At 46.0% G+C, this 22,620-nt stretch overlaps 1 protein-coding gene across 1 annotated transcript in view; it reads left to right on the top strand.

Annotated features, from left to right (window-relative positions):
* LOC124035253 (substance-P receptor-like) overlaps window positions 1-22,620 on the top strand; it is a 40,289-nt gene that overhangs the window by 9,635 nt on the left and 8,034 nt on the right. Inside the window, exon 2 of the mRNA XM_046348699.1 lies at window positions 1,218-1,412. Within this exon, the coding sequence (XP_046204655.1) occupies window positions 1,218-1,412 (195 nt within the window). The remainder of the gene's footprint in view (window positions 1-1,217; window positions 1,413-22,620) is intronic.

The raw sequence follows: 22,620 nt of genomic DNA, 5'->3' as shown, positions 1-22,620 counted from the left end.
CCGAACAGCCAACACCGGCGCAGTCAGTGGATGGAGATGCGCAGCCCATGCAAAAACCCAGAAGTCTCTAGCTTAAAGTCAGCGATTAAATTATTGTGCTAATTAGATTTCAGCGCAGATATCGACTCCAGGGGGAAGAATTTGCACTTCCTCTCAAGTGCCGCTTGATATGCTGCTGTCGAAGTGTGAGATACTGTCACATCAGTAGCCTATTGATGGAATGGGACTTAGTGGGTTTGCATCCCAAATGGCACTTTATTCCATATAGTGCACTACTTTTGACCAAGGACTCAAAGGTAGTACATGATATAAGTCAGGGGTATTCAACTCTTTCCCAGTGAGGTCCGAAGCCTGCTGATAATGAATTGCACCCACCTGGTGTCCCAGGTCTAAATCAGTCCTTGATTAGAGGGGAACAATAAAAAAAGCAGTGGCTTCCAGGTCCTGAGGTGAGTTAGAGGGATATAGAGAACAGGGTGCCATTTGGGACATATTCATGCACTCAGTACAGTATGTGCTCCGACTGAAATGAGGTGCTGCATGATTATCAATCTAAGAGAGAATGATACTAAAGTGGTGGAGAAAATAAATACTTTGACTTCCATAGCGCCTCTTTTCATTTCAAAGGTCTGATAATGTCTGGATTAATTATTATGTTGGTACGATTCAAAGGAGACCAATTTACAGTATGATTTTCTCTTATCAGAAAAAAATGTATTCACAGGATGACGATAAGTTTTTACTCTGTCAAAAGGCAGACGTAGTCTATGAATCCAACTGAAATTGTAACATCCACATTGCATTGTTGGAGACCCTGAAGCTCAGCGGAAAATAATAGAAAATGTTTTATCAATACCTTCAGTGTGTGTGTAGATGTGTGTGTGCGTGCCTGCGTGTATGTGTGTGAGGACACAGAAGGGAGGACATTTTACCGGTCTTCATTTTAAAAAATTGTTATTTTAAGATTAGGTTAAGGGTAAGAATAAGAGTAAGGGTTAGTTTTAGGGTTGAGTTTAGGGTTGGGGAAAATAAAATGTTTGAATGGGAAATAATTGTTTGTCCCCTCAAAGTACTCAGAAGTATAGTAAGACATAGTTTTGTGTGTGTGTGTGTGTGTGATCATTTGTGTGTGTGTGTGTGTGTGTGTGTTTGTAGATCTTCCCATCTTCCCAGGACTAAACATGTGTTTGCCCCTGCTGCCTCTCCTCTCCTCCTAGGTACACTGCCATCATCCACCCCCTGCAGCAACGCATGTCATCCACAGAGACCAAGGTAATCGTGGGGGTGATCTGGGTGCTGGCTCTGCTTCTGGCCTTCCCTCAATACTACTACTCAGTGACCGAGGAGCTCCCTGGACGAATCATTTGTTACATCGAGTGGCCCGAATACACCGGCTGTGACTACAAAATTCTGTAAGTTTCATTTATAAGTGTGTTTGAGAGAGAGAAAGAGAGAAAGTCAGAGAGCGAGAGAGAGAGTCAGACTGTGTGTGTGTGTGTGTGTGTGTGTGTGTGTGTGTGTGTGTGTGTGTGTGTGTGTGTGTGTGTGTGTGTGTGTCATGCCCTGACCTTAGTTATCTTTTGTTTATTATTTTGGTTAGGTCAGGGTGTGACGAGGGTGGTATGTGTGTTTTTTATCATGTCTTGGGTTTTTTGTACATCTATGGGGTTTTGGTTTGTCTAGGTAAATGTAGGTCTATGGTGGCCCGAATTGGTTCTCAATCAGAGGCAGCTGTTTATCATTGTCTCTGATTGGGGATCCCATTTAGGTTGCCATTTGCCATTTTGGTTTTGTGGGTTATTGTCTGTGTGTATTTGCATGTCAGCACTCGGTTTAGTACAGCGTTGTGTTTGTTTAAGTGTTCTTTGTTTATTATAGAAGAATGTTTTCTTATCACGCTGCGCCTTGGTCTCATCATTATGACGAACGTGACAGAGTGTGTGTGTATGAGTGAATAAAAGCAACATGGAACAAAGATACTTTGTTTCTTTATGTGAAAAGAAAGGGGAAAGTAGGGTGTTGAGCCATTTTCTACATTCAGCATCACTCCAAAAAGGGAAATCTAGTATTCTTTCTAACAAAGATATATATATTTCAGGAAGTTGTGTATCCCTGGAAATCAGAATTAATGTAAACATTACGGTTTTGAAAACGGTTTGTCTGAAAAAAGTGGTTTATGGGGTAAGTTGAGCAGCGGGACACGATAACTTGAACCCCCTTGGGGTAAGTGGGTGACGTGGTCCTGTTACTGGGTGATGGTGCTGGTAGGTCAAAGTTTAATTCATGGAATGGGAGTGTGGCATATTGTATCTCTTAAAAAATCTCTCTAGTTTCTTATAAATTTCTATACTGAATGAAATATTACCACTACCTTTTTAAAACCATGTTAATATTTCTTTCCCAAACACAATTCAACACAATCACAATGGCTTTTTTTTGTCTTTTAATCATTTTAAGCATCTTTTAACACAGGCTTAAAGGACACCTCTAAAGGAATTTGCCTCTATTTCAACATAATTTCCTGTCCAATAGAGGAAATGCATGTTTAGGTTCCACCTCCAAAGAATAACAATGGCTACTTATACATATGCACGAATTCGGAATTTCCACATGGAGTTGATAAACCTCAAGTAATAGGGCACTGACAGCTGTCAGTGTAGCTAGCTAGAAGGCTAACCGTATCTAGTTAGGTAATGTTATTAGCAGTTTTGTTTTTGACCACACCATATTCAAAAGATTAGCCGGCTGGTTCCGGAGCTGGTTTTGTCTTATGCATTGGTTTTAGGGATAACTTTGCCTCAGACGGAAACCACTGGCCCATCTTTGACTTTGCCATCTATTGTTTTCGATTGTTATCTTAATCTTTTGTCATCTTCCATAAATTGAGCGAATCCGCCATAGAAATAGTTAGAAAAAATAAGATGAAGCTCAGCAAAATGGATAGCTGATATGCGTTATTCTACATTGTAATGGACACCGTGCAACCTTAGGTAGGTAGGCGGCTGGCAGGCTTTGGTTGAGGTACAGCAAAGCCAAGTCAGCCCGTGCTCATGGTTCTCACAGGGGAAGTGAAATGATAGGCTACAATTACTTTGCTCATGATCATGCACGCCGTAAATGGCATGTAACTATAAGTTCCATGAGTTCTCTTTCACAGGAGCCTTTTCATTATCTGGATAGACACTTGTGGGTTCTAGCTAACATTACACCAATCAAAACAGTGGAGCATGTAGGTAGCCTAGTGGTTAGAGTGGCAGGTAGCCTAGTGGTTAGAGTGGCAGGTAGCCTAGTGGTTAGAGTGGCAGGTAGCCTAGTGGTTAGAGTGGCAGGTAGCCTAGTGGTTAGAGTGGCAGGTAGCCTAGTGGTTAGAGTGGCAGGTAGCCTAGTGGTTAGAGTGGCAGGTAGCCTAGTGGTTAGAGTGGCAGGTAGCCTAGTGGTTAGAGTGGCAGGTAGCCTAGTGGTTAGAGTGGCAGGTAGCCTAGTGGTTAGAGTGGCAGGTAGCCTAGTGGTTAGAGTGGCAGGTAGCCTAGTGGTTAGAGTGGCAGGTAGCCTAGTGGTTAGAGTGGCAGGTAGCCTAGTGGTTAGAGTGGCAGGTAGCCTAGTGGTTAGAGTGGCAGGTAGCCTAGTGGTTAGAGTGGCAGGTAGCCTAGTGGTTAGAGTGGCAGGTAGCCTAGTGGTTAGAGTGGCAGGTAGCCTAGTGGTTAGAGTGGCAGGTAGCCTAGTGGTTAGAGTGGCAGGTAGCCTAGTGGTTAGAGTGGCAGGTAGCCTAGTGGTTAGAGTGGCAGGTAGCCTAGTGGTTAGAGTGGCAGGTAGCCTAGTGGTTAGAGTGGCAGGTAGCCGAGTGGTTAGAGTGGCAGGTAGCCTAGTGGTTAGAGTGGCAGGTAGCCGAGTGGTTAGAGTGGGTAGCCGAGTGGTTAGAGCGGCAGGTAGCCGAGTGGTTAGAGTGGCAGGTAGCCTAGTGGTTAGAGTGGCAGGTAGCCGAGTGGTTAGAGCGGCAGGTAGCCGAGTGGTTAGAGCGGCAGGTAGCCGAGTGGTTAGAGCGGCAGGTAGCCTAGTGGTTAGAGTGGCAGGTAGCCGAGTGGTTAGAGTGGCAGGTAGCCGAGTGGTTAGAGTGGCAGGTAGCAGTGGTTAGAGTGGCAGGTAGCCGAGTGGTTAGAGTGGCAGGTAGCCGAGTGGTTAGAGTGGCAGGTAGCCGAGTGGTTAGAGTGGCAGGTAGCCGAGTGGTTAGAGTGGCAGGTAGCCGAGTGGTTAGAGTGGCAGGTAGCCGAGTGGTTAGAGTGGCAGGTAGCCTAGTGGTTAGAGTGGCAGGTAGCCTAGTGGTTAGAGCGTTGGACCAGTAACCAAAAGGTTGCTGGATTGAATCCCCGGGCTGACAATGTAAAAATCTGTCATTCTGCCCCTGAACGAGGCAGTTAACCCACTGTTCCTAGGCCATCATTGTAAATAAGAATTTGTTCTTAACTGACTTGCCTAGTTAAATAAAATGTAATGAAGCAAAACTTTAATTGTGAAAACCTCATCTCAGTCACGAAGAGGAATAACTTTGTATCTGTTTCTGATTAATAAACAAGGCCAACCTGGTGGATGGTAATATTGCCTTGCATTATGCCTTGGAAGAAAACACTCCAATTTGCTCAACTTGCCATTGGCTCAATTTACCCCATGGCAATTGGCTCAAATTACCCCAAGGCAAACATTTGTAACTATATTAGCCAACACAGATACAAGGATGCACTTTCATGCTAGGTTTAGGACCTCATATTGTAGCTTATAGAGACCCCCAGCTGATGTATAGAACAATCTTAAAATTATCAACTTTGGTTCAGACACTAGCATCATGAAACTGACTGCTTCCGGTTTGGAGCGAGTGGTCGCATCGGCGCTTCGCTCCCGCAGGTAGTATAACTTTTTACATTTCATTATATTTCATTATAGCACAACGGTTTGATTTGTCTAATCTTAGCAATTTGTTCTCAGCTAGCTACATAGCCATCTTTGTATCAAAGATAATTGCGTAATTATCGTATTTCGCCGTCCTAACGTAGTCTTCACTAGCCAGCTAGCTAACGTCCACTGATTAGCTGCACTGGGAAAACTATTACACTCAACTGAACGACTTGATTAGTGTAGTGTTAGCTAGCTACATAGCTGTCTTTGCTGTCTTCGTATCTTCGTTCCAAGATAATTGCGTTGTTTAGGTTTAGAGTGTGTAGTCTTAGAGTGATTATCTTAATTTACCGAGGTTAGCTAGCCAGCTATTTGTCGTCCTTAACGTAGGAGACTCTGCTAGCTAGCCAACAGCTAGCCAACGTCTTCTGAATAGAACTCAACAACCCGGTCGCATTCCGCTTCACTCCACAGGTAGTATCACATTTTCATTTCATTTCATTACAGTACAACGGTTTGATTTGTTTGATCGTAGCTAGCTACATAGCTAGCTACATAGCCGTCTTTGTATCAAAGATAATTGTGTAGTCTAGAGCGATTTTCTAGGTTAGCTAGCCAGCTATTGTCGTTCTTTTAACGCAACGTAACGTAAACAACACTACTAGCTAGCCAGCTAGCCCCCGAATAGCAGCACTGTAGAAACTATTACACTCAACGGAACGACTTGATTAGTGTAGTGTCAACAACGCACCCACTGCCAGCTAGCCTACTTCAGCAGTACTGTATCATTTTAATCATTTTAGTCAATAAGATTCTTGCTACGTAGCTTAACTTTCTGAACATTCGAGACGTGTAGTCCACTTGTCATTCCAATCTCCTTTGCATTAGCGTAGCCTCTTCTGTAGCCTGTCAACTATGTGTCTGTTTATCCCTGTTCTCTCCTCTCTGCACAGACCATACAAACGCTCCACAACGTGTGGCCGCGGCCACCCTAATCTGGTGGTCCCAGCGCGCACGACCCACGTGGAGTTCCAGGTCTCCGGTAGCCTCTGGAACTGCCGATCTGCGGTCAACAAGGCAGAGTTCATCTCAGCCTATGCCTCCCTCCAGTCCCTCGACTTCTTGGCACTAACGGGAACATGGATCACCACAGACAACACAGCTACTCCTACTGCTCTCTCTTCGTCCGCCCACGTGTTTTCGCACACCCCGAGAGCTTCTGGTCAGCGGGGTGGTGGCACCGGGATCCTCATCTCTCCCAAGTGGTCATTCTCTCTTTCTCCCCTTACCCATCTGTCTATCGCCTCCTTTGAATTCCATGCTGTCACAGTTACCAGCCCTTTCAAGCTTAACATCCTTATCATTTATCGCCCTCCAGGTTCCCTCGGAGAGTTCATCAATGAGCTTGATGCCTTGATAAGCTCCTTTCCTGAGGACGGCTCACCTCTCACAGTTCTGGGCGACTTTAACCTCCCCACGTCTACCTTTGACTCATTCCTCTCTGCCTCCTTCTTTCCACTCCTCTCCTCTTTTGACCTCACCCTCTCACCTTCCCCCTACTCACAAGGCAGGCAATACACTCGACCTCATCTTTACTAGATGCTGTTCTTCCACTAACCTCATTGCAACTCCCCTCCAAGTCTCCGACCACTACCTTGTATCCTTTTCCCTCTCGCTCTCATCCAACACCTCCCACACTGCCCCTACTCGGATGGTATCGCGCCGTCCCAACCTTCGCTCTCTCTCCCCCGCTACTCTCTCCTCTTCCATCCTATCATCTCTTCCCTCCGCTCAAACCTTCTCCAACCTATCTCCTGATTCTGCCTCCTCAACCCTCCTCTCCTCCCTCTCTGCATCCTTTGACTCTCTATGTCCCCTATCCTCCAGGCCTGCTCGGTCCTCCCTCCCGCTCCGTGGCTCGATGACTCATTGCGAGCTCACAGAACAGGGCTCCGGGCAGCCGAGCGGAAATGGAGGAAAACTCGCCTCCCTGCGGACCTGGCATCCTTTCACTCCCTCCTCTCTACATTTTCCTCCTCTGTCTCTGCTGCTAAAGCCACTTTCTACCACGCTAAATTCCAAGCATCTGCCTCTAACCCTAGGAAGCTCTTTGCCACCTTCTCCTCCCTCCTGAATCCTCCTCCCCCTCCCCCCTCCTCCCTCTCTGCAGATGACTTCGTCAACCATTTTGAAAAGAAGGTCGACGACATCCGATCCTCGTTTGCTAAGTCAAACGACACCGCTGGTTCTGCTCACACTGCCCTACCCTGTGCTCTGACCTCTTTCTCCCTCTCTCTCCAGATGAAATCTCGCGTCTTGTGACGGCCGGCCGCCCAACAACCTGCCCGCTTGACCCTATCCCCTCCCCTCTTCTCCAGACCATTTCCGGAGACCTTCTCCCTTACCTCACCTCGCTCATCAACTCATCACTGACCGCTGGCTACGTCCCTTCCGTCTTCAAGAGAGCGAGAGTTGCACCCCTTCTGAAAAAACCTACACTCGATCCCTCCGATGTCAACAATTACAGACCAGTATCCCTTTCTTTTCTCTCCAAAACTCTTGAACGTGCCGTCCTTGGCCAGCTCTCCCGCTATCTCTCTCTGAATGACCTTCTTGATCCAAATCAGTCAGGTTTCAAGACTAGTCATTCAACTGAGACTGCTCTCCTCTGTATCACGGAGGCGCTCCGCACTGCTAAAGCTAACTCTCTCTCCTCTGCTCTCATCCTTCTAGATCTATCGGCTGCCTTCGATACTATGAACCATCAGATCCTCCTCTCCACCCTCTCAGAGTTGGGCATCTCCGGCGCGGCCCACGCTTGGATTGCGTCCTACCTGACAGGTCGCTCCTACCAGGTGGCGTGGCGAGAATCTGTCTCCTCACCACGCGCTCTCACCACTGGTGTCCCCCAGGGCTCTGTTCTAGGCTCTCTCCTATTCTCGCTATACACCAAGTCACTTGGCTCTGTCATAACCTCACATGGTCTCTCCTATCATTGCTATGCAGACGACACACAACTAATATTCTCCTTTCCCCCTTCTGATGACCAGGTGGCGAATCGCATCTCTGCATGTCTGGCAGACATATCAGTGTGGATGACGGATCACCACCTCAAGCTGAACCTCTGCAAGACGGAGCTGCTCTTCCTCCCGGGGAAGGACTGCCCGTTCCATGATCTCGCCATCACGGTTGACAACTCCATTGTGTCCTCCTCCCAGAGCGCTAAGAACCTTGGTGTGATCCTGGACAACACCCTGTCGTTCTCAACCAACATCAAGGCGGTGGCCCGTTCCTGTAGGTTCATGCTCTACAACATCCGCAGAGTACGACCCTGCCTCACACAGGAAGCGGCGCAGGTCCTAATCCAGGCACTTGTCATCTCCCGTCTGGATTACTGCAACTCGCTGTTGGCTGGGCATTAAACCCCTTCAACTCATCCAGAACGCCGCAGCCCGCCTGGTGTTCAACCTTCCCAAGTTCTCTCACGTCACCCCGCTCCTCCGTTCTCTCCACTGGCTTCCAGTTGAAGCTCGCATCCGCTAAAAGGCCATGGTGCTTGCCTACGGAGCTGTGAGGGGAACGGCACCTCAGTACCTCCAGGCTCTGATCAGGCCCTACACCCAAACAAGGGCACTGCGTTCATCCACCTCTGGCCTGCTCGCCTCCCTACCACTGAGGAAGTACAGCTCCCGCTCAGCCCAGTCAAAACTGTTCGCTGCTCTGGCCCCCCAATGGTGGAACAAACTCCCTCACGACGCCAGGACAGCGGAGTCAATCACCACCTTCTGGAGACACCTGAAACCCCACCTCTTTAAGGAATACCTAGGATAGGATAAGTATTCCCTCTCCCCCCTTTAAGATTTAGATGCACTACTGTAAAGTGACTGTTCCACTGGATGTCATAAGGTGAATGCACCAATTTGTAAGTCGCTCTGGATAAGAGCGTCTGCTAAATTACTTAAATGTAAATGTAATGAAACCTCTAACACAATAAATTCATTTGACTTGGTGAAATTCCTTTTTTGCTTGCCACTTTTTCCACGTGGTTTCTTCCTTCACATACTCCATAAAATGATGACCTCTTCCCAAATGTTGTCAAATTGTTACTTTTTGTGTATGGTTTCCTAGAAACAAGGTTGGGTCAACTTACGCTTTTGGCTCAGTTTACCCCACTCTCCCCTACAGTTTACTATTCTCTCAATATTTATTAAAGCTAATATACCCTTTTTAGAGGAATTGAATTCCTAGATGTTCATTAACCAATTCAATTATAACAAAGCAAAACACTTTGTCCGTTTCTAAGAATTTGTAAGATTCTTATTTGCATAAAATAGACAAAGATCAGTCTCCAACTTATTAGTGTTTATTCCCGAGCGCTCTCCTTAAAAAACCATGTACATCAGTTTATATATCACATATAACGTGAAAGCCTTTTAAATGTCCCTCCTCTTTATTTATTTATTTATTTTCTCCGACAAGGACAAAGCATCTTCTAAAGTCCATTCCAACCCACTAAAGCACATACATTACACACTATATCTGGATTATCTCCTGAGGTCCCACCACAGTTTATTACCACTTAGCTGACAGTTCCAGGCCCTCCCAGATACGGAAAACCTGGAGGGGCTCTCGCTGTCTTATTTAATCTCCAGAGTTATAGCCGGGTCGGTTCAAACATAGGTTAAGGATTCTCTTTGCTTACTTTAAACACACACATACATTCCTTCTTCCACAATGGTTATCATTTCCAGATACCCCTTGTCCATGCTACATAACCTCTTTCTTATGAACTAACACCACCAATCAGATACAATAAAACAGGGTAGAATTCAACCAGTTCTAGTTAAATGTATACATTGTATAGTCATTATTCATACAATTCATAACAACCCTAAAGCAGAAATTTCTAACTATGTTTTAAATGTAATGGAAATGATCCATGTTATTCCAGAGCAGTAGAGACTTAAGGCACCGCCTGGGTTGACCCCCTGGGTTGACCCCCTGGGTTGACCGATGCATGTCTTCAGCAGAGTAGATAAAACACAGACGAAGACATTCTACTGTTTATCGTTCTGTTGCCTAACAGAGAAAATCCCTTATTTACCTTCACTATTGATTCCAAGTTTATTCTAATTGTATCTCCATTCAAGAGCAACTTTGGTTAAATATTAAAGAAAATTCCATTATCTCACAACTCGAGCTGATTCCATATTCTCCTCTTAGCGCCAACCACCAGAAGCAACGAATGACCTTGGGGGGACTGAGTGCGTCCCAAATTGCCTCCTATTCCGTTTATAGTACTTTTGACCAGGGCCCATAGGGGCTTTGTCATTTTAGATGTTATTGTATAGGTTTACATGAATTGTATTGCTGGATCTGAGTCTCTCTCATTCATTTACACCATCTCCCAGCGTTGTCTGCCCTTCCTAAACATTGTCAAGGGCATTCACGACTCGACCAACTAGGAAACAGAGAAGACGGATGATGGGAAAGAGTTACATTAATCTATGATCTGTTCTGGAGAGTTGTGAAAGGACGGGATGCAGCACCTTAATGGCTGAGTTGGAGTTGTGCGAGTTAGATCTGCTCTCCTAAGTATATACACTTGAGTGTACAAAATATAAAGAACACCTCATTCCATTACATAGACAGACCAGGTGAAAGCTTTGATTCCCCCATTGATGTCACTTGTTAAATCCACTTCAGTCAGTGTAAAGAAGGATTTTTAAGCCTTTAGACAATTGAGAAATGAATTGTGTATGTGTGCCATTCAGTGGGTGAATGGGCAAGACAAAGTCAAGTGCCTTTATAAAGCAAGGCAATAATATACAGTACCAGTCAAAAGTTTGGACACACCTACTCATTCAAGAGTTTCTTTATATTTACTATTTCCTACATTGTAGAATGATAGTGAAGACATCAAAACTATGAAATGACACACATGGAATCATGTATAAACCAGAAAAGTTTTTATACAAGATTCTTCTTGAGATTCTTCAAAGTATCCACCCTTTGCCTTGATGACAGCTTTTCACACTCTTGGCATTCTCTCAACCAGCTTCATGAGGTAGTCGCATGGAATGCATTTCAATTAACAGGTGAGCCTTGTTAAAAGTTAATTTGTGGAATTTCTTTCCTTTTTAATGCGTTTGAGCCATTCAGTTGAGTTGTGTCAAGGTCGGGGAGGCATACAGAAGATAGCCATATTTCGTAAAAGACCAAATCTGTATTATGGCAAGAACAGCTCAAAAAAGCAAGGAGAAACGACAGTCTATCATTACTTTAAGACATGAAGGTCAGTCATTCTTGAAAATTTCAAGAACTTGAAATTGTACAGTGCAATTGGAAAGTATTCAGACCCCTTGACTTTTTCCACATTTTATGTTACAGCCTTCTTCTAAAAATGATTAAATATTTTTTTCATCATCAATCTACACACAGTACCCCATAATGACAAAGTGAAAACGTTTGTTTTGCAAATGTATTAAAAATAAAACAGTAATACCTTATTTACATAAGTATTCAGACCATTTGCTATTGAGCTCAGGTGCATTGTGTTTCCGGCCAAACTGAGCAATTGGGGGAGTAGGGCCTTGGTCAGGGAGGTGTCCAAGAACCCGATGGTCACTCTGACCGAGCTCCAGAGTTACTCTGTGGAGATGGGAGAACCTTCCAGAAGGAAAACCATCTGTGCAGCACTCTACCAATCAGGCCTTTATTGTAGAGTGGCCAGATGGAAGCCCCTCCTCAGTAAAAGGCACATGACAGCCAGCATGGAGTTTGCCAACAGGCACTGAAAGGATTCTCAGACCATGAGAAACAAGATTCTCTGGTCTGATGAAACCAAGATTGAACTCTTCAGCCTGAATGCCAAGCGTCACGTCTGGAGGAAACCTGGCAACATCCCTACAGTGAAGCATGGTGTGACAAACACCAAATTTAGAGTCTGCATGCAGAATTCTGAAAACATATCCTACGTAAAACTAACTAACTCTGCAAGCATTATTTGGTGTTTTACATTGTATTTTACGTAGGATATGTTTGCAGAATTCTGCATGCAGACTCTAAATTTGGTGTTTGTCACATTTTGTGAATTCTTGGTTGGTGAGCGGACCCCAAATCTCTGTCTCTCTCTCTCTCCCTCTCTCCTGCGTGTCTCTCTCTCTCTCTCACTCGATCTATCTCTCCTGCGTGTCTCTCTCTCTCTCTGTCTTTCTCTCACAGCAGCTACATTGTGAGGCGATAGGAGGATTTACACCTTCAGCTGAAGCTGCCATTCATTTTCGCGGCTCTCACACACACACACACATACATCTTCACAGCCTTTGGTTTGATGTACATCATCAGGTGAAGGGGACCAGAAAAAGAATTGGGGAGCAGTGCTGTTGACGGCCTTCCTATTCTATTCCCCACAGCAAAAATGTATACTGTAGGTGACATTATTTCCTTGATATATACTGTGCATTTGGAAAGTACTCGGACCACTTGACTTTTCCCACATTGTTATGTTACAGCCTAACTCAAAATTGATTTTTTTTCCTAATTCAATCTACACACAATACCCCATAACAACAAATTAAAAACTGGTTTTTAGACATTTTTGAAAATGTATAAAAAACTGAAGACAGTTTTAGAAAAATATTCAGACCCTTTACTCAAGACTTTGTTGAAGCTGGGCCACTCAAGGGCATTCAGAGACTTGTCCCGAAGCCACTCCTGCATTAGCTTGGTTGTGTGCTTAGGGTCATTGTCTTATTGGAAGGTGAACCTTTGCCCCAGTCCGAGGTCCTGAGAGCGCTGGAGCTGGCTTTCATCAAGGATCTCTATGTTCTTCTCCATTCATGTTCCCCTCAATCCTGACTAGTCTCCCAGTCCCTGCCACTGAAGAACATCCCCCAGAGTATGATGCTGCCACCTGCTTCACTGTAGCGATGATGGCAGGTTTCCTCCAGACGTGACGCTTGGCATTCAGGCTGAAGAGTTCAATCTTGGTTTCATCAGACCAGATAATCCTGTTTCTCATGGTCTGAGAGTCCTTTCGGTGCCTGGGGGCTGTCGTGTGCCTTTTACTGAGGGGCTTCCATCTGGCCACTCTACAATAAAGGCCTGATTGGTAGAATGCTGCAGAGATGGTTGTCCTTCTGGAAGGTTTTCCCATCTCCACAGAGTAACTCTGGAGCTCTGTTAGAATGACCATCGGGTTCTTGGACACCTCCCTGACCAAAGCCCTTCTCCCCCGAATACTCAGTTTGGCCAGAAACATGATGCACCTGAGCTCAATAGCAAATGGTCTGAATACTTGTGTAAATAATGTATTTCTGTTAAATTTTTTATACATTTCCACAATGTTTTCACTTTGTCATTGTTGCGTCAAAAAACAGAACACTGAAAACATGAGCACAATGGCAGCTCTTCCTTTAAAGAACTCCAGGCCTCAAGAGGGCAGATAACCAAAAAACACGGGTGGAACTAAAAAAATTGAACCAACGTTCAAGTTGTCTAGGTGTTATAATTATTTCAGCTCTGCTCAAACTTGAAAACGGCTTGCTCAACACATGAAGAATGCAAAGAGACAACTCAATTCCTTTTTAGTGTTTTATGGTTTTGATGCCATTTGTTGAATATGTTGAAACAGTTGTTTTGTTGAATAGAGTAGTTGAATGACAGAGGAATAGGAATAGGTTGATAACCTTAAACAGAATAAACATGCATTATTTTACACAATAAACAATGCATGACACAGCAACAAAGCATGGCTTTGAATAAAGTAAATGTTTAAACAATTTAATCTAGCACTTCAAGCAATTACTTCTGCAGTCAGAAAATATCCACAAAAAAGAAGTCACCACTCCTACCAGAGTTAAACATGTATATTGTGCTAAGCACTGGATGCAACATAATAAATAATTCCAAACATTACATACCAGTTGCGTCTTTAGGGTTGAACAATGAGCTGTTTGTATTTTGAGGACCCAAGCATTTACATTACATTTAAGTCATTTAGCAGACGCTCTTATCCAGAGCGACTTACAAATTGGTGCATTCACCTTATGACATCCAGTGGGACAGTCACTTAACAATAGTGCATCTAAAACTTAGGGGGGGTGGGGTGAGAGGGATTACTTAACCTATCCTAGGTATTCCTTAAAGAGGTGGGGTTTCAGGTGTCTCCGGAAGGTGGTGATTGACTCCGCTGTCCTGGCGTCGTGAGGGAGTTTGTTCCACCATTGGGGGGCCAGGGCAGCGAACAGTTTTGACTGGGCTGAGCGGGAGCTGTACTTCCTCAGTGGTAGGGAGGCGAGCAGGCCAGAGGTGGATGAACGCAGTGCCCTTGTTTGGGTGTAGGGCCTGATCAGAGCCTGGAGGTACTGAGGTGCCGTTCCCCTCACAGCTCCGTAGGCAAGCACCATGGTCTTGTAGCGGATGCGAGCTTCAACTGGAAGCCAGTGGAGAGAACGGAGGAGCGGGGTGACGTGAGAGAACTTGGGAAGGTTGAACACCAGACGGGCTGCGGCGTTCTGGATGAGTTGAAGGGTTTAATGGCACAGGCAGGGAGCCCAGCCAACAGCGAGTTGCAGTAATCCAGACGGGAGATGACAAGTGCCTGGATTAGGACCTGCGCCGCTTCTTGTGTGAGGCAGGGTCATACTCTGCGGATGTTGTAGAGCATGAACCTACAGGAACGGGCCACCGCCTTGATGTTAGTTGAGAACGACAGGGTGTTGTCCAGGATCACGCCAAGGTTCTTGGCGCTCTGGGAGGAGGACACAATGGAGTTGTCAACCGTGATGGCGAGATCATGGAACGGGCAGTCCTTCCCCGGGAGGAAGAGCAGCTCCGTCTTGCCGAGGTTCAGCTTGAGGTGGTGATCCGTCATCCACACTGATATGTCTGCCAGACATGCAGAGATGCGATTCGCCACCTGGTCATCAGAAGGGGGAAAGGAGAAGATTAATTGTGTGTCGTCTGCATAGCAATGATAAGAGAGACCATGTGAGGTTATGACAGAGCCAAGTGACTTGGTGTATAGCGAGAATAGGAGAGGGCCAAGAACAGAGCCCTGGGGGACACCAGTGGTGAGAGCGCGTGGTGAGGAGACAGATTCTCGCCACGCCACCTGGTAGGAGCGACCTGTCAGGTAGGACGCAATCCAAGCGTGGGCCGCGCCGGAGATGCCCAACTCGGAGAGAGAGTGGAGAGGAGGATCTGATGGTTCACAGTATCGAAGGCAGCCGATAGATCTAGAAGGATGAGAGCAGAGGAGAGAGAGTTAGCTTTAGCAGTGCGGAGCGCCTCCGTGATACAGAGGAGAGCAGTCTCAGTTGAATGACTAGTCTTGAAACCTGACTGATTTGGATCAAGAAGGACATTCAGAGAGAGATAGCGGGAGAGCTGGCCAAGGACGGCACGTTCAAGAGTTTTGGAGAGAAAAGAAAGAAGGGATACTGGTCTGTAATTGTTGACATCGGAGGGATCGAGTGTAGGTTTTTTCAGAAGGGGTGCAACTCTCGCTCTCTTGAAGACGGAAGGGACGTAGCCAACGGTCAGGGATGAGTTGATGAGCGAGGTGAGGTAAGGGAGAAGGTCTCCGGAAATGGTCTGGAGAAGAGGAGGGGATAGGGTCAAGCGGGCAGGTTGTTGGGCGGCCGGCCGTCACAAGACGCGAGATTTCATCTGGAGAGAGAGGGGAGAAAGAGGTCAGAGCACAGGGTAGGGCAGTGTGAGCAGAACCAGCGGTGTCGTTTGACTTAGCAAACGAGGATCGGATGTCGTCGACCTTCTTTTCAAAATGGTTGACGAAGTCATCTGCAGAGAGGGAGGAGGGGGGGGAGGGGAGGGAGGCATAGGCTGAGATGAACTCTGCCTTGTTGACCGCAGATTGGCAGTTCCAGAGGCTACCGGAGACCTGGAACTCCACGTGGGTCGTGCGCGCTGGGACCACCAGAGTAGGGTGGCCGCGGCCACGCGGTGAGGAGCGTTTGTATGGTCTGTGCAGAGAGGAGAGAACAGGGATAAACAGACACATAGTTGACAGGCTACAGAAGAGGCTACGCTAATGCAAAGGAGATTGGAATGACAAGTGGACTACACGTCTCGAATGTTCAGAAAGTTAAGCTACGTAGCAAGAATCTTATTGACTAAAATGATTAAAATGATACAGTACTGCTGAAGTAGGCCAGCTGGCAGTGGGTGCGTTGTTGACACTACACTAATCAAGTCGTTCCGTTGAGTGTAATAGTTTCTGCAGTGTTGCTATTCGGGGCTAGCAGGCTAGCTAGCAGTGTTGTTTACGTTACGTTGCGTTAAAAGAACGACAATAGATGGCTAGCGAACCTAGAAAATCGCTCTAGACTACACAATTATCTTTGATACAAAGACGGCTATGTAGCTAGCTAAGTAGCTAGCTACGATCAAACAAATCAAACCGTTGTACTGTAATGAAATGAAGTGAAAATGTGATACAACCTGTGAATGCGACCGGGTAGTTGAGTTCTATACAGAAGACGTTGGCTAGCGTTGGCTAGCTGTTGGCTAGCTAGCAGAGTCACCTACGTTAAGGACGACAAATAGCTGGCTAGCTAACCTCGGTAAATTAAGATAATCACTCTAAGACTACACACTCTAAACCTAAACAACACAATTATCTTGGATACGATGATACGAAGACAGCAAAGACAGCTATGTAGCTAGCTAACACTAAACTAATCAAGTCGTTCAGTTGAGTGTAATAGTTTTCCCAGTGCAGCTAATCAGTGGACGTTAGCTAGCTGGCTAGTGAAGACTACGTTAGGACGGCGAAATACGATAATTACGCAATTATCTTTGATACAAAGACGGCTATGTAGCTAGCTGAGAGGAAATTGCTAGGATAAGACAAATCAAACCGTTGTGATATAATGAAATATAATGAAAAAGTTATACTACCCGTTGGAGCGACGTGCAGATGCGACCACTCGCTCCAACCGGAACCGGAAACCGGAACAAGCAAAGCTAAGCCCAAACATTTTATACCCATGCTTATCTGCCAGGTGCACATGTAAAAGTAGTCCCTCCAGAAATCCTGGCTCAATTTTTTTAGTTCCACCCGTGTTTTTGGGTTATCTGCCCTCTTGAGGCCTGGAATTCTTTAAAGGAAGAGCTGCCATTGTGCTCATGTTTTGAGTGTTCTGTTTTTTGACGCAACACCTACCACTTGACCTCCTGGTTCTTGAACCCAAGGAGGTCACACGGACCTCGCTCATCAGCTATCAGGTTTTTTCCTTCTTCAACAGGAAGTAAAACAATGATGCGTCTGACATCCCTATGAAGAACTGTAGCAGGTATTTTAGTTGAGAGTTTTTTTGACTTCTCTTGAGCAGGCTTCACAGTTGGGACTGGGTAACTGGGAAAAGTTCTGACATGCACATCTCTGACGATGCCCTTCTTGTCAAAGTTGACACTGACTCTGGCTAGTTTGTAGTGACCCCTCCAGGCATTTTGGTCAGCCAGCCAGACAACATCTCCAACAGCCACATTCCTATGTGTCGTGCGCCATTTACTCCTCACGAATAGATTGGGCCCAGCTAACTGACTCCACTTCCTCCAGGACCAGTCAACTTCTGTTTGGATAGCTCTCAGTCTTTTGTATGTGTAGCTTTCAAAATCAAAGCATCCAAGATCTCCTCTGGGTCCAATCCGTCCAAGCAGAAGGGAATTTGGGCTGATGTATTCTATGCAGTCCTCCCGGCTTTGAGTTCTTGCATCTATGGGCCTCTCATTGGCAAGGTTAGCAGCTGTGTAGAGAAATGTTTGAAACTCACTCCATGTGAAGAGTCCTCCTCCCAGGTTGTGCATCATGGTACGACCAGGTTGTGCTTCACGGTACGAACAGCTGCTTCTGCAGCTCCATTCCTGTGAGGGGAGTCTGCTGGGTGGATTTTCCAGCTCCATCCTGTCCCATGCTTGGAAGCTTCATTTTCAAGCTCAGATTTACTTAGTTGATCCAAGAAGAGGTAGAGTTCTTTGAGGGCAGGTCTGGCACCCATAAAGTACTTTCCAGGATCTGACCACAATTTCTTTGGATGCCCTCTCAGTGCCGTGAATCTTTGGTAAGCCAGTAGGAAGCCTTCAGTCGACTGGTCACTGACAACATCTGTGTGTATAGCTCTGGATACCATGCAGCAGAAGACAATACCCCACACCTTGAGCTTGATTTTCTTTTTCACCTCGTCCTTGACTTCATACAGTCCAAATAAGTCCACTGTTGTGTACTCAAATGGTCTGGCTGGTGTTATCGGATCGGATGGAAGGTCACTCATGATCTGTTGGCACTTTCTGGCCCTGGCCTTTCTGCACACCACACAGTTGTCTGAGGCTGAATTCTTGGTCAACATTTCTTTCCATCTCGTTGCGGCTCTCCAAACCCAGGCAATGACTCGGATCAGCCTGGTCAGACTGCTGAATTTCCTGATGTCAATCAGTTTGGTTTGGTCCTCACCTCATTCCAAATACGATCGTTACACCAACCAAAAACATAGAGACCCAGGTAACCTGAGCCTACGCCTTCACTATGGTGTGAGCCCACACCTTCACTATGGTGTGAGCCCACACCTTCACTATGGTGTGAGCCCACGCCTTCACTATTGTGTGAGCCCACGCCTTCACTATGGTGTGAGCCCACGCCTTCACTATGGTGTGAGCCCACACCTTCACTATGGTGTGAGCCCACGCCTTCACTATGGTGTGAGCCCACGCCTTCACTATGGTGTGAGCCCACGCCTTCACTATGGTGTGAGCCCACGCCTTCACTATGGTGTGAGCCCACGCCTTCACTATGGTGTGAGCCCACGCCTTCACTATGGTGTGAGCCTATGCCTTCACTATGGTGTGAGCCCACGCTTTCACTATGGTGAATCGCTAAAACAATTCAGAAATACACTATCGAAAAATAAGGAACTACACAGAAATCAGCTCAATGTAATTTGAAGAATCCATAGAATCTAACCACTTCTGGGAAGAACTGGGAAGAACTCGAAACAAACAACACAAAGAGTTATCTTTCCAAAATGGAGATGTATGGATAAACCACTGCTCCAATCTTTTTGGCTATTTAACAAGAAACAAATGGCAAAAACATATACATGATCAAATACAAATCTTAGAATCAACTATTAAAGACTACCAGAACCCACTGGATTCTCCAATTACATTGAATGAACGACAGGACAAAATACAAACCCTCCAAACGAAAAAGGCCTGTGGGGTTGATGGTATCCTAAATGAAATGATCAAATATACAGACCACAAATTCCAAATGGCTATACTTAAACTCCGTAACATCATCCTCAGCTCTGGCATATTCCCCAAAATTTGGAACCAAGGACTGATCACCCCAATCCACAAAAGTGGAGATAAATTTGACCCCAATAGCTACTGTGGGATATATGTCAACAGCAACCTTGGGAAAATCCTCTGCATTATCATTAACAGCAGACTGATACATTTCCTCAGTGAAAACAATGTACTGGGCAAATGTCAAATTGGCTTTTTACCAAATTACCGTACGGCAAACCAGGTATTCACCGTGCATACCCTTATTGACAAACAAACCAGAACGAAGGCAAAGTCTTCTCTTCAAGTTTCTTTCCACAGGCCCAGGGGGTGAGAAAGGGATGCAGTTTAAGCCCCAGCCTCTTCAGCATATATATCAACGAGTTGGCGAGGGCACTAGAGCAGTCTGCAGCACCCCGGCCTCACCCTACTTGAATCTGAAGTCAAATGTCTACTATTTTCTGATGATCTGGTGCTTCTGTCCCAAACCAAGGAGGGACAACATCAGCACCTAGATCTTCTGCATAGAATCTGTCAGATCTGGGCCCTGACAGTAAATCTCAGTAAGACCAACATAATGGTGTTCCAAAAAAGGTCCAGTCGCCAGGACCACAAATACAAATTCCATCTAGATACCGTTGCCCTGGAGCAGACAAAAAACTATACATACCTCGGCCTAAACATTAGCGCCACAGGTAACTTCCACAGAGCTATGACGATCTGAGAGTCAAGAAGGGCCTTCAATGCCATCAAAAGGAACATAAAGTTTGACATACCAATTAGGATCTGGCAAAAAAATACTTGAATCAGTTATAGAACCCATTGCCCTTTATGGTTGTGAGGTCTGGGGTATGCTCACCAAACAAGAATTCACAAAATGGCACAAACATCAAAATGAGACTGCATGCAGAGTTCTGCGAAAACATCCTCCATGTACAGTGTAATGTAAAACACCAAATAATGCATGCAGAGCAGAATTAGGCCGATACCAGCTACTTATCAAAATCCAGAAAAGAGACGTTAAATTCTACAACCACCTAAAAGGAAGCGATTCCCTAACCTTAACAAACCCATCACCTCCAGAGAGATGAACCTGGAGAAGAGTCCCCTAAGCAAGCAGATCCTGGGGCTCTGTTCACAAACACAAACAGACCCCACAGAGCCCCAGGACAACCAACCCAATTAGACCCAACCAAATCATGACAAAAACAAAGAGGTAATTACTTGACACATTGGAAAGAATCAACAAAAAAACTGAACAAACGAGCATGCTTCTTGGCCCTAAACTGAGAGTACACAGTGGCAGAATACCTGACCACCGTGACTGACCCAAATTTAAGGAAGGCTTTGACTATGTACAGACTCAGTGTGCATAGCCTTGCTATTGAGAAAGGCTGCCATGGGCAGACCTGGATCTCAAGAGAAGACATGCTATGTGCACACTGCCCACTAAATGAGGTGGGAACTGAGCTGTACTTCCTAACCTCCTGCCAAATGTATGATAATATTAGAGACACATATTTCCCTCAGATTACACAGATCCACAAAGAATTTGAAAACAATCCAAATTTTGATAAACTCCCATATCTGCTGGATGAAATACCACAGTGTGCCATCACAGCAGCCAGATTTGTGACCTGTTGACACAAGAAAAGGACAACCAGTGAAGAACAAACACCATTGTAAATACAACTCATATTTATGTTGATTTATTTTCCCTTTTGTACTTTCACTATTTGCACATCTTTACAACACTGTATATATACATGATTTGAGAGAGAGAGAGAGAGAGAGAGAGAGAGAGAGAGAACCTCCTTGAGCTGTTTAAGTCTGGGGTTCTGAAAACGAGGAATGATTCTAGTACGTGTAAGGTCCATTTACTCTCACAGCCGGAAAGTGCTCCACATACCTGTGGCCCTTAATGTATTTGTTTGTTTGCAGTCATTACCTCCCGCCATCCAGCAGGCTGATAAACACAGATCGGCCAGCTCTGCTCTGTTCACAGCAGTCCCTCCGCTCTCAGCACATCAACACCCCAGTGTTTTAGGAGCTGCTTTCTTTGTCTCCAAATACCATTGTCATTCAGCCTGGCTGTCCAGGCTCCCACCCTCCCACATTGCAATCATTTGTAATGAATAGGACGATGACAATGTTCATGTCAGAATTGCTGCGGCACTCATTACTTTTTTAATGAAACTGTAATCACTGACACATCTGGCTAAGTGATCAGAGCCTAGGTGTGGTTGTAATTCAGCCAGCCTGCCTGCTGCTGTAAATTACATCTAATTATGGCTGACCCCTGGTCAGATCTTCCAGTCTGTGTGTGTGTGTGTGTTTGCTGTTCCTGCCTCTCTGCCACCATCGTTGAGGCCCCCGCTCAGCCAGCAGGGATTAGGGAGCAAGGCAACAGGGGAGGGTATAATTAGCGTTGTCACAAACTAACCGCAGTTTCAGTTCCTGAAAGTATGATCACACACACAGACAATTACAGCCAACACAAACAGCTGCGCGCAGATCTATGTAAATTCACACATAAAGAGAGAGTTTTAGACACACATTCTCACACACACACACACACACACACACACACACACACACACACACACACACACACACACACACACACACACACACACACACACACACACACACACACACACACACACACACACACACACACACACACACACACACACACACACACACACATACACACACACACAAAGTGAAAGAGAGAGAGAGAGAGAAATAGAAAGATACGGACAGGGATTAATAGAGAGAGAAAAAGAGACACACAAATTGACGCACACACAGACCATCCCATTCAAGCACACCCTGTACTCTCTGCCCCCCACCTTCCCCTAAATTGAGTACCTTAAAAGCTTGTCTGTGATGAGTAAGCCAGCAGTGTTGTGCAGGGTATCATGTTACCTCAGCCACTACGTTCATCTCCCTTTGCAGACACCCAGGTCGCATTCTCTTTTCCCAGAATAGTCAAAAGAACTACAACAGCAGCCCAGACAACAGAACCCAGACACTGAGATGCAGGATAGGGGTAGAATGGACACTCAGGCAGGAAGTCAACAGACACTGAGACCCAGGCTAGGGCTTGGCTGGACACTCAAGCAGGAAGTCAACAAACACTGAGATTCAACAGACACTGAGAGGGGGAGAGGGGGGGGGGGGGCGGGAGGGAGAGAGGGAGGGAGAGAGGGAGGGGGAGGGAGAGAGGGAGGGAGAGAGGGAGGGGAGGGAGAGAGGGAGGGAGAGGGGGAGGGAGAGAGGGAGGGAGGGGAGGGAGAGGGGAGGGAGGGAGAGGGGGAGGGGGAGGGAGGGGGGAGAGATGGAGGGAGGGGAGGGAGACGGGGGGGGAGGGGAGGGGGAGGGAGGGGAGGGAGAGAGGGAGGGAGGGGGGGGGGGGGA

This window comes from Oncorhynchus gorbuscha, linkage group LG05 (genome assembly GCF_021184085.1).
Source record: "Oncorhynchus gorbuscha isolate QuinsamMale2020 ecotype Even-year linkage group LG05, OgorEven_v1.0, whole genome shotgun sequence".
Taxonomy (NCBI): Eukaryota; Metazoa; Chordata; class Actinopteri; order Salmoniformes; family Salmonidae; genus Oncorhynchus; species Oncorhynchus gorbuscha.
The sequence above is the reverse complement of the archived record's forward strand: the minus strand, read 5'-3'. Positions and strand labels throughout refer to the sequence as shown.